General features: G+C 49.9%; 1 protein-coding gene across 1 annotated transcript; it reads left to right on the top strand.

Annotated features, from left to right (window-relative positions):
- The first annotated feature begins 7,044 nt into the window (after nucleotides 1-7,044).
- On the top strand, nucleotides 7,045-12,084 carry SEC61G (SEC61 translocon subunit gamma). Its single transcript, XM_066354204.1, has 4 exons — nucleotides 7,045-7,185; nucleotides 9,040-9,137; nucleotides 10,539-10,641; nucleotides 11,921-12,084. The coding sequence occupies exons 2-4, from the start codon at nucleotides 9,044-9,046 to the stop codon at nucleotides 11,928-11,930; spliced, it is 207 nt and encodes a 68-aa protein (XP_066210301.1). The 5' UTR covers nucleotides 7,045-7,185; nucleotides 9,040-9,043; the 3' UTR covers nucleotides 11,931-12,084.
- Nucleotides 12,085-12,418: the final 334 nt, after the last annotated feature.

Below are 12,418 nucleotides of genomic sequence, written 5' to 3'. Positions count from 1 at the left end.
TGCAGCCCACCGCTTCTCGGTGCCTCAGAGCCTTTGCACGTGCAGTGTCCTCTGCCAGAAACACCCTCTGTTCCGCCTCCTCTCCTACACAATCTCCTGTGTTCTCCAGGTCTCTGCTTAAATACCATCTCTATCCAAAGCCTTCAGCGGCCTGGGAGGACAGGCTGATAGGCCACTCTGGTGTGTTAACGTGTGTTCACGTCTGAACTTTGTCTCACGCCATAGCGGCACCTGTAACACGGCACTACAATCACTTGTTTACTTGTCTGCGCTAAGGGTCACTATGTCCCTTAAACCCTAAACGGGATTTTCTGGAACATAGTGATTTTCATAAATAATCGATGAACTGACTCATTATTGATGAATCAACAAATGAGAAGCTTTACTGCAGGGGTCCCCAAACTATGGCCTGCGGGCCACATGCGGCCCCCTGAGGCCATTTATCCGGCCCCCACCGCACTTCCGGAAGGGGCACCTCTTTCATTGGTGGTCAGTGAGAGGAGCATAGTTCCCATTGAAATACTGGTCAGTTTGTTGATTTAAATTTACTTGTTCTTTATTTTAAATGTTATATTTGTTCCCGTTTTGTTTTTTTACTTTAAAATAAGATATGTGCAGTGTGCATAGGGATTTGTTCATAGTTTTTTTTTATAGTCCGGCCCTCCAATGGTCTGAGGAACAGTGAACTGGCCCCCTGTGTAAAAAGTTTGGGGACCCCTGCTTTACTGAGATGTTGGCCATAACTCGTTCCGGAGGTTTGACGGTTTGACACTGGATAACCATCTCTCACCATCTCAAAGCGGCAGATACCGCGAGCTTCGGTTTGCTGCCCAGCCCCCCGCACCCCCCCCACCCCCCCACCCCCCCACTGAGCCCAGCTGCAGCCTGGCTCCCCAGAATCGAATTCCCTCAAGGAACCCCCAGAACGACTTCCCGAAGGATGAGTAGATGTGAGGATGGGCAAGACTCTCCTGGGAGCTCCCCTGACCGCAGGAGCCTGGCCTCATATACTATACACCCCCCGGAACAAGAAAACTCGGCTGTGGGGGGACACAGGGGCAAGCGTTCCACGTTGGAAAGAGAAACCGAGGAAAGGTCAGGATGCTTCAGGAGGGGCCGCTGAACCCAACGCCTCCACCTCTGCACTGGTGTCCTCAGCACAGCAAACCCCAGTCTGCAGAGGAAGCAGAAACGTCCCAACAGAGAAGCGCACAGAACGTTTGCATTTGAATGAGTACAGTCCACAGCCTCAGCGCCTGCCTGCCCGCCTGCCGCCCGGACGGACGGGGCTCAGCTGTGGGCGCGCTGGAGAAAGGCTCTGGGCAGGAACTGAGCTGGCTGTGCTCCAGGCCGGGTCTCCTGCCTGTCGGTGGCTGCCCGACTTTGTCCAGCGCAGCAGGTCTGAGCTTGGCTTTCCCCCTCGGGAAAGGAAACCTTGGACTCAATGAGCTCTCAAATCCTAGATCAAGCTAAACTCTCTTTGTTGTCTTCAGGGGACGCAAATGACAGTTTCTCACTATGGTCACCCTCGTGGTCACCAAGGCCACACCCGGGTGAGTCTGGGGGGCCAGGGAGGGGCACCTGTAGAAAGGCTGATTCACGTCCCTTTCCCAAAGCGACTGAGTGGCTGGAATAGGCTCTCAAACGCAGACGTCCCTGCAAGAGAGGGAGAGGCGAGTCTCAGACTGATTTCATTTGAAGACTGTAAAAACCTGCCCACCTCCTTTATTTTTCTTTCTCCGTGTAGCAAAACCTTCTCTTTATTTATGTATTTATTTTCAGAAAGCGGAGGAGTGACACCATATTTGGTCTGTGGTCCCTGCTGTGCCCCAGGGTAGGGTGGGCGGCCTCTAATCTCTCCCCATCCCAGACGCTCTGACCTCCCTCAAGGATGGCTGTCAGCACTACCCCCCCCCCCCCACCGCCCCGGGCGGATACCGTGTAGTTCTTCGTGGCATTTCTTTTTTTTTTTCTTTTTTCTGAAGCTGGAAACAGGGCGAGACAGTCAGACAGACTCCCGCATGTGCCCGATCGGGATCCACCCGGCACGCCCACCAGGGGCTGTGCTCTGCCCCCCAGGGGGCGATGCTCTGCCCATCCTGGGCGTTGCCATATTGCGACCAGAGCCACTCTAGCGCCTGAGGCAGAGGCCACAGAGCCATGCCCAGCGCCCGGGCCATCTTTGCTCCAATGGAGCCTTGGCTGCGGGAGGGGAAGAGAGAGACAGAGAGGAAAGCGCGGCGGAGGGGTGGAGAAGCAAATGGGCGCTTCTCCTATGTGCCCTGGCCGGGAATCGAACCCGGGTCCTCCGCACGCTAGGCCGACGCTCTACCTCTGAGCCAACCGGCCAGGGCTTTCGTGGCATTTCTATTGTTACTTCCTTACGAAGCTAAGCTGGATAGTTTACTGTGGGCCGTATAGAAGTTCCCATGTCCCTACGTATTAACAGGTATGAAGTTTCTGAGATGGAAATTTGATACACAATGCTATTTAATTGTCAAATTAAATGCCCACCCGAGTGAGATCTTATCTTCGGTTAACAACAGACAAGGAGACTGAAGCCAAGGTCATGTCCGTCAGTGTCAAACCGATGGGGGAGCTGAAATCTCACCCCGGGACACAGGGACCTTGGAGGTCAGGTTCATCTCTTTCACGTACGGAGATTTTATTCATAAATTCTTATTTATTTTTTAATAGATAAGAAATATTTGCTAAGGTAAGACATATTTGAGTTCATCCCAATATCCTCCTTGTAATATCAGGATAATCAACGCCCAGACAGGCAAATGATTCTGAAAGAGGCTATATAGCCATCTGGGGGCGTCTTTTGAGAAGCCTGGCAACCTAGTGCTCATGCAAAAATGTGGCGGATTATACTTTAAACCTGGATTAAAAACCGGGGCGGGGGGGGGGGGCGCGGAGAACCAAAGTTTGTCAGAAGTGAGCTCACACAGCGTCCTGTTGAAGTTCAGGACCGAGTCTCAAGAGGACTGGGAGCCCTGCCACTAGAAGGTATCTCAGACATTGAGAATTAGTCACAAGATTCTGTGTACATTGCAAAAGAGAGGCGAGAAGCGGACTAATCGCTTACTTAAACTCCTCTGCATGGGCCCTTCACACATCAGTTCCGTTAATCCTCAAAAATAACCCTTCATTATCCGGCAGGGCAAACCGCAGCTCGTGGGGGGTGTTAGAATCAAGCTCAAAGTGCTCGACAGCCGTCAGGATCAGAACCAGCCTGGCATGGGGGCTCATCTCCCCCGCACAGAGGCACCGTCAGGAGGTCAGGGGACTCGGGGACAGGCCAGGGCTCAGCCTGAGCAGCTCCAGGTCACCTGGCCTTGTGCAGCATGGCGTAAGGGTCAGCTCGAAGCTAGGCTTTATAGGCAGAAGTTGCTTTTCCCTTTCTCCGGCTTTTTAATTTTCTAGCCACCTCCCCCTCTCTTTCTAGTTACTGCTGTTGAGCTGAACTCCGTCCTGTCCGCTGCTTCTTCTGGGCAGAGAGGTGAGGTTACTGCCTGACCTTCTGGTGTCCCCCTGGGACCGACGGGGGCCCGCCCTCAGGGTGAAAGTCATAGAAATGGGCCACCCACCAGGTGTCTCCTCTCCTTTCCTGCCCACGCCCCTCCGGAATCTGCCTGCTTTTCTCTTCTCTCTATGCAGTCTAGACATTATAGCTGTCTTCAACAGAGTGTCTGGACAGGAATGACTTTATTACTGAAAAACAATGTTTTCAACAAGAAATTTGGAATAAAATATGATAGATGGTTTTTTGTTTGTTTGTTTGTTTGTTTTTTTGTATTTTTCTGAAGCTGGAAAACCAGGAGAGACAGTCAGACAGACTCCCGCATGCGCCCGACTGGGATCCACCCGGCACGCCCACCAGGGGCGACTTTCTGCCCACCAGGGGGCGATGCTCTGCCCATCCGGGGCGTCGCTCTGCCGCGACCAGAGCCACTCTAGCGCCTGGGGCAGAGGCCAAGGAGCCATCCCCAGCGCCCGGGCCATCTTTGCTCCAATGGAGCCTTGGCTGCAGGAGGGGAAGAGAGAGACAGAGAGGAAGGGGGGGGGGTGGAGAAGCAAATGGGCGCTTCTCCTGTGTGCCCTGGCCAGGAATCGAACCCGGGTCCCCCGCACGCCAGGCCGACGCTCTACCGCTGAGCCAACCGGCCAGGGCCGATAGATGGTTTTTAGAAACACATTTTATTTCACTTTGGACAGAATGAGTGCTTCTTGGTGCTAATGATCTGCTTATAACCTCCTTTTGTTAGAAGGTCTATTTGCTTTCTACACTAAAAACAGGACTCCGGGACCAACACCCAAACAATTCCACTGGCGTTTCCCCACATCACCAGCATGCAAGACGGCACTTGTGCTTCTGTGCTGCCCTCTAGCGGTTGGATGTTTGAAATACAAATCAAAGTGCCTACTATTAGGGAACCAAATTTTTCAGACAGCTCAATTGGAGAGCAACAAATTGTAGTACTGTAATCACGAGTGTTCCTGAATAACAAAATGTCTAGCTAATTGTGAGCTATTTACCATTTTGTCTTTTATTAACAACAATCAAAACAACCACAAGGAAAAGTTCTTATAGCTCTTGAGATGTTTAAAGGGTCTGCGTATAGTCATGACATGTAGGCAAACATTAAGTATGTTAATTAGCTCAGACACCCAGAAGCAAAAGAGGTAGTGAGACCAGTAAATTGCCTTGAAAGTGTGAAGGACTGTCAGGTGAACCTGGATGAGTGTGTGTAGGAGGGAGGGAGGGAGGGAGAGAGAACGAGAGATAGAGATAGAGATAGAGAGAGAGATATCTCATACACGTGTGCTTTTTTGGAGTAATATCGCCATCTTGTGTCTTTCTTCGGTTCTTCTGATAAGAATATGGAAACCCTGGTTCCTTTCAGCACTTCTAAATGATGACATAAGAACATCCAAACCTGGAGAGAATTTTTATAAGAGCCAAACCGAGGACAGGCTGGTAAGCAAGAGCTCAAATGCTCCGGAGAGGGACAATTTTGCAGTTTCTTTTGAATTAAGGAGGAAACCTAAGGAAGATTACAAGAAAGCAGGAAAATCTGACTGGATTACGGGATGATTCACAAGAGGTGATGCTTGTTGGTGTTGTACAGTTCTGTGGGCTTTTCACAAGTGTCTACGATCACGTATCCACTGTTGTGGTATCATACAGAATAGTCTGATTGCATGAAAGGTCCCCTGTGTTCCATCTACCCATCGTCTCCTTCCTCTCCTCAAGCCCCTGTAACACTAATCTTTTTTACTGTCTCTACAGTTTTGTTTTTTGCAGAATGTTATATAGCTGGAATCACACTGTATGTAGCCTTTTCAGACTGGCTTCTTTCACTTAGTAATAGGTGTTTCAGCTTCTTCTGTATCTTTTCATGGCTTGGTAAGTCATTTCTTTTTATTAAATTATATTCCACTGTGAGAGTGTATCAATTTGTTGATCCACTCATCTGCTGAAAGACAGCTTGGTTGCCCCACAGCTTGACAATGATAAGTAAAGTTGCTATAAACGTGCGTGCAGGCTTTTCTGCTGATGTGAAGTTTTCAGCTCATCTGGATAAACACCAAGGCGTGTGACTGCGTGCTAGTCTAGTACGATGTTTGGCTTTCTAAGAAACTGCTGTGCTGTCTTCCGAAGTTTGCATTCCTAGTAGCAGTCAGTGGAAGTCCTGTTGCTCCACATCCTCATTAGCACTTGGCGTTGTCAGTGGTTTGAATTTTAGCCATTCTAGGAGGTCTGCAGGGGAATCTTGTTGTCTTTGCAATACCCTGATGCCAGGTGATACTGAGCACATTTTCATATGCTGATTTGCTATCTGTAGATCTTCTCTAGTGAGATGTTTGTTCAGATCCTTTGGCCTGTTTTTAAGTCAGTTTTGCATTCTTTGCATGTTTTGGATATAAGATTTGTGTTTAGCAATTATTTTCTCCCAGACTGTGCCTTGTCTTTCCGTTCCCTTACTCGTGCCTTTGGAGAGAATTTCTTTTTCCTCTTAATAAAGCTAACAAAAGTCATCCCACATTTTAGGGAATATCCCAAAACACTAACAGAAACGGGAGAGGAGGGGATAAGAAGGAAGTGTGTTAATTTTGTAATCATCATAGCAGAGCACTAATTTTAATGTCCAAAATCAAAACATTTTTTAGAATATGTATCTTCTAATAATTTCTTTCACTCACCACGTCTTTGATAGTCATCAATGTTGCATATGATCCCCCCCCCCCTCAATTGTGTAGTATATCATTGTGGAAATATGCAGGTTTTATTTTTATTTTTTTTTAAATCAATTTTCCTGTCGATGGACCCCTGAGTCCCTTTTAGGGTTTTTTTTTTTTGGCTCTTACAAATGAACCTGCTACACTCTTTTGTGGGTCTTAGTCCTAAGAGTCACTTTTATATTCTGAATTGACTTGGGATGTCTGAATAATTTGAGTAATTCTTCACCCCTTGGATTTCAGCCCCAGGCGTCATTTCTTTGGAACCCTATAGTGACCACGGGAGTTCTGTCTTTATCCCACCCCTCCTCACCCCCCACTTGTTTGCTACATTGTGACAATCACGCTGCGGACTTGTTTGTCCCTGGCCCTGCACAGCCTGCTGTCCTCACAGCACCCACCCGAGGGGGTTGCACACAGGCCGGGCTCAATCAACACCTTTGGGAAGGAATGAGTCACCCTACAAACAAAACCACAGGTTGACAAGGTTGCCCGTGGCTGCCCAATGCGCGGGTTCATAATAGTCTCAGCAAAACACACAGATTATTATAACCACGTCCCCAAACCAGACCTACAGCCCCAAACGGCGGCCACCATTCCCGCGACCCTCCCGAGACGGCGCGAGAAGAAGCAGGTCTGGGGCTGGGCCGCCGGCACACCGTCGTGCAGTCCATCTGGGCGGGCGGGCCTCAGCCCAGGCAGCACCGCCGGAAACGGAACCTTACATCGTCCCCTCCACTGGAGTCCACTTTTTCGGAAGCAGTGGCCGAGACGCAATCAGCGAGCTGCGCCTGCGCACTGAGGTCTCCATGCACAACGGACCAATGAGCGGAGCGGTGGGCGGGCTGTAGGCCAGCGACCCGGCTTCCGGTTCCGGGGAGGCTCGGTGGGTTCGCTGTTGTACTACGTGTCGCAAGCGTCCGAGGTTTCTGCGGGCAGGTAAGGAGCTGCGCCCCGGGGGACGCGGGGCGTGGGGCGGGCCTTTTGTGACTCGCGAGGGCGGCCCCTGCGTGAGTGCCCGTCTGGGGCTCGGCGTCCCCGTGCGGTGTCGGGGCGGCGGCCCGCCGCCGGGCTGTCCGGGGCTGGTCCCGGGATGCGCGTCCTCCCGGGAGGCGGTCCAGTCGGAGCACCGTGCGGGCCCGCGCCGGGCAGGTCGCGGCTGGTCCTTGACCCCCCGACCCGGACACTGTGTGCAGCGCGGTGGGCACTGCGCCTCTTTTTCTTCCCATCAAGTAGAAGTGCGTTGGGCTGGAAGCGCAGCAGCCCGTGCAGCCCTGAGCACGCGGATGTCAGCCTCTTCTTGGGGGACGTGGGGGCGGCAGCCACGGCCCAGAACGGGGATAGGCTTCCCGGTGTGTTTTTCATGTTTCGTGTCCATTATTCCAGCTTCGAGGAAACCGCTCGCAGCCAGGGGTTTGAACCACCTTCTCCTCCAGGGCCGTTCATTCACTGCCCGAGCAGAAGTGCGTGAATGTGTGTGTCTCCCCCCTGTCCCGTGAGCGTGTGTGTGTGTGTCTCCCCCCTGTCCCGTGAGTGTGTGTGTGTGTGTGTGCGCCTCCCCCCTGTCCCGTGAGTGTGTGTGTGTGTGTGTGTGCGCCTCCCCCTGTCCCGTGAGTGTGTGTGTGTGTGTGTGTGTCTCCCCCCTGTCCCGTGAGCGTGTGTGCGCCTCCCCCCTGTCCCGTGAGCGTGTGTGTGTGTGAGTGTGTGTGTGTGTGTGTCTCCCCCCTGTCCCGTGAGTGTGTGTGTGTCTCCCCCCTGTCCTGGGCACTGGCGGCGCCCTGGCCTTTGCGGCTGCTGTGTCGGCGGCGGCTCGCGAAGCTAAGAGGAGCCTCCCTTTCTGTGGAGTCACAGATTTCCTGGGAAGAACCGATGGGAGACACTTGACATACTGCTCACAAAAATGAGGGGATATTTCAAAATGAATATGAAGTGGGGGGGGGGAGGGAAGGAACATTTTATTCTTTTTTATTAAACAAGGGCATCAGAAAAGCAAACGACTAGTCAAAGAAAGTTGTTCGATTATGCAAATGAGATGCAAAACCAACTTGTATTTCATGAGTGAACATGCACTATACAAAAGGCTGACGGTCCTGGGGTATCTGCCTGTTCCCTGACCCCCTCATTTTTGCGAGCAGTGTAGCTCTTGTTTCCTTAGAGCTGTGTCCCAACCTAAAGGTGTGGAGTTCAGCTAATGGTTTTTGTCTGTCCTGGTGGTGTTGGAAATCTGATCCATTTTACATCCCACGCAAATACAATATACTCTTTTCTGGAAAGGTTGGATGGCCATGGATTGGGATAATCCAGATGGAAATCGTTTGCCTCCTCTATTCTGGGCCCTTGCAGTATAATTCTTGGCTTTTGCTGCAGGAGACACCGGGTTCTGGGGAGTTTAAAATAAAATGTGGGAAATATTTGTTGCAGTCCCAACGTTGTTGGTGCCTTAGCAGGAACAGGGAGAGGCGCGCAGGGTGGGTGAGGAGTGGATGTGTGGTCGTTGCTTGAGCGAGGAATGGCGGTTGTCCGCCTGGCATGCACCCTTTGTCAGTGATAATCGCATGGGAGAAACCTGGGCTGTTGCTGATGATCTGATGTGTGGCTGGAATTTACCAAAACAATGTCAGGTTAGGTTTGGAGTCTGTATCTTTTCATTTTTATTTTGGGAGATGGAATTGGCCCACGTCAGGCCTGGATTTGTAGTGGGGCTCATTTATACTTGGCTATAGCTGCACAAGCCCTTGCTGTCTGATAAGGAACACCAGTGAGCATCTTTTCTCTTGTTCGTTTCTCTACAAGCACCATGGATCAGGTCATGCAGTTCGTCGAGCCAAGTCGGCAGTTTGTGAAGGACTCAATCCGGCTGGTTAAGAGGTGCACCAAGCCCGACAGGAAAGGTAATAACAGCTTCACGGTGAGAGAGAACGTTCAGTCGTTGCATTTTCTAAGCCGTTTCTTTGGTTGATATTGTCCTGTTTAATCGCTGTTGCATTACTTTCTTTTTTATCCACGTTTTTATTGATTTATTTCGCTTTACTGCTTTTTAACATTGTCGCTTCTTTCTAAGTTCTGCACTTATGCATTTTCCTGTATTGTGTTTTTCCAGTGGTGTCAGGTTACTGATTGCAGTCCTATTCTTTATGTTATGTTTGCCTTAGTCGCATTTAATGACGTTCGGGATTTTAGTATCTTCCATCTTTCTACTCGGGAAAACCTGCTGGGGCTCCTCTGTGCTCTGTGCTGCTCCCCCTTACTCCGCCTGACAGAACCCTAGCATGAATCAGCAGCATGTTTGTTGCCAACCGCGGAGGCTTAATTTCTTATTTGTCATGATTCTTGTGTTAAAAGGTGCTCCAAAGTTTGTCTACTTTTACTCATTGATTGACTGTTGTCCAGTTAGAAGTTGGGAGTACAATAGAGAATGCAATACACTAGGGGTCCCCAAACTTTTTACACAGAGGGCCAGTTCACTGTCCCTCAGACCGTTGGAGGACATACAGTGCTCCTCTCACTGACCACCAATGAAAGAGGTGGCCCTTCCGGAAGTGCGGTGGGAGGCCGGATAAATGGCCTCAGGGGGCTGCATGCGGCCCGTGGGTTATAGTTTGGGGACGCCTGCTGAATACACTATAGTATGCATATTGTAAAATATGTGACAGTGTATACCAGGCAATAGTCCTTGTGATTATGGAGCTTAGACTTTTTCAGGGAAGGAAGTCAGAAACAAATAATGACAGTTACACTTTTTACTGCAATGGAAGAGAAACTGAAGAACTAACAGGAGGACCAACCAACTAATAGCGCTCAGTGGAAACATTTCCAGGCTCTGAAACCTTGAAATGAAATGATGCTCAACCCAGTTTGCTTTTCAGGCCTTATTTTTAGCTTCATCAAATTACCAAAGACAATGGACTTGTATTTTATAAAAGGTTGTGTTCTGTGCGTTTATAATGTATATTTTTAGCCTGTTATGAAGTTTTTATAAGACATGTACTCTATTCTATCTACGTTTCCTTTTTGGCATTCCGGTCATTTGCTGAGAGGAGAAACTATTGTGCTGCTTGTTGATGAATTCACTAGTGTGGCATATACTTTATTTTAATGTTTCTTAATATCAATAAAGAATGAGAATTAAAAAATTCATCTGTGTATTTATTATAAATAACTAGTGTCATATTTTATTTAAAATTACATATTCTCAGGAGAAATGTATGCTAGTAAGTTTATGTCACTTCTAGTTTTTCCCCTGTACTTGCAGTGATGCTGTGAAAATGATAAATCTTGTGTTTTTCATCCAGAATTCCAGAAGATTGCCATGGCAACAGCAATAGGATTTGCCATAATGGGGTTCATTGGCTTTTTTGTGAAACTGATCCATATCCCTATTAACAACATCATTGTGTAAGTATACTTTCTCAGATACGCAGTATCTAGACTGGAGTGAACATTGAAATCATTTGCGTTGACAATTCGCCGCCTCCTCCGCACAGGGCTCTGTCTGACTCTATAACGCCACCAGAATCTGCTGGTTTGTGTTGAGTACCCGATAGTTTGAAGAGGTGCTTGTTCTCGTTGTGATTAAAGCAGGCGTTTGAGGGACTGTGGGAAGCTGTCCTGGCTGACAGCCACTGGGCTAGTCTGAAGTCTTTGTTTCAGCTAGCGCACTGTCTGCCTAGTGATCATCCCCGTACGTAGTTCATGCTCTTTGTCTCGTCAGAGGAGACGTTATGCTGGAGAGTTGAACACGTTTCCCAAGTGCGGGTTCTGAGTTTTTCAGATGTGTCTGTTCTCGCAGCCGGTCATTCATCACCAGGGGCCTTCGGTCCACGGTCTCACAGCTCAGGGGCTCCCCTTCGTGCTGTCTCACAGCTCAGGGGCTCCCCTTCGTGCGGTCTCACAGCTCAGGGGCTCCCCTTCGTGCTGTCCCGGGGGGATGTAGGCGTGGCTCTCACGTAACTGGTTGTGGGTCTGTCAGTGTCCCAGCATACTGCAGTCCTGTCAGTCCATCAGTGTCACAGCATACTGCATTCCTGTCAGTCCATCAGTGTCACAGCATACTGCATTCCTGTCAGTCCATCAGTGTCACAGCATACTGCAGTCCTGTCAGTCCATCAGTGTCACAGCATACTGCAGTCCTGTCCGTCCATCAGTGTCACAGCATACTGCAGTCCTGTCAGTCCATCAGTGTCACAGCATACTGCATTCCTGTCAGTCCATCAGTGTCACAGCATACTGCAGTCCTGTCAGTCCATCAGTGTCACAGCATACTGCAGTCCTGTCAGTCCATCAGTGTCACAGCATACTGCAGTCCTGTCAGTCCATCAGTGTCACAGCATACTGCAGTCCTGTCAGTCCATCAGTGTCCCAGCATACTGCAGTCCTGTCAGTCCATCAGTGTCCCAGCATACTGCAGTCCTGTCAGTCCATCAGTGTCACAGCATACTGCAGTCCTGTCCGTCCATCAGTGTCACAGCATACTGCAGTCCTGTCAGTCCATCAGTGTCACAGCATACTGCAGTCCTGTCAGTCCATCAGTGTCACAGCATACTGCATTCCTGTCAGTCCATCAGTGTCACAGCATACTGCATTCCTGTCAGTCCATCAGTGTCACAGCATACTGCATTCCTGTCGTTAAAAGCTTGCGTGCACTCGGAACTGACTGTTTTTCCTTCTTTTGCAGCGGTGGCTGAAGCCCTTTAGAGGCGGGTTTTCATCTTGGGGATGGGCGCACGGAGAGGATTTGAGCAGCTCACGGAGCAAAGTGTTCGCCTGTATGTCTTGTGTTCTTTCATTGTTTTATCCAAGATGTTTTCTATTTCTAAATTAAAATAACTTCAAAATAAACAGACTTCTCTGTTTTCTATCACAGATATTTATCAGATTTTAACGCTAGGCAATAATGCCCCCCCTTCTCCTCCCTTGTCGTTTTTTTTCCCACCCTCACATCTTGGTTCCTGGTGAAGTGGACGGTCGTGTCCAAGTGCCCTGCCCCGTGGATGAGGAAGCAGCAAGTGAAGGGCAGTGAGGGAGGAGGACAGCGAGGGGCAGTGAGGGACGAGGACAGAGCGAGGGGCAGTGAGGGACGAGGACAGAGCGAAGGGCAGTGAGGGACGAGGACAGCAAGGGGCTGTGAGGGACGAGGACAGAGCGAGGGGCAGTGAGGGACGAGGACAGAGCG

Source organism: Saccopteryx leptura, chromosome 12 (genome assembly GCF_036850995.1).
Source record: "Saccopteryx leptura isolate mSacLep1 chromosome 12, mSacLep1_pri_phased_curated, whole genome shotgun sequence".
In the NCBI taxonomy this organism is placed as follows: Eukaryota; Metazoa; Chordata; class Mammalia; order Chiroptera; family Emballonuridae; genus Saccopteryx; species Saccopteryx leptura.
This window is presented reverse-complemented; position numbering and strand designations above follow the sequence as displayed.

Excerpts from the sequence above, each read along its gene's own strand:
- SEC61G (XM_066354204.1), top strand. The coding sequence starts at position 9,044 with ATGGATCAGGTCATGCAGTTCGTCGAGCCAAGTCGGCAGTTTGTGAAG. Across the intron at positions 9,138-10,538 it reads CACCAAGCCCGACAGGAAAG|AATTCCAGAAGATTGCCATG; the intron begins GTAATAACAGCT and ends TTTTTCATCCAG.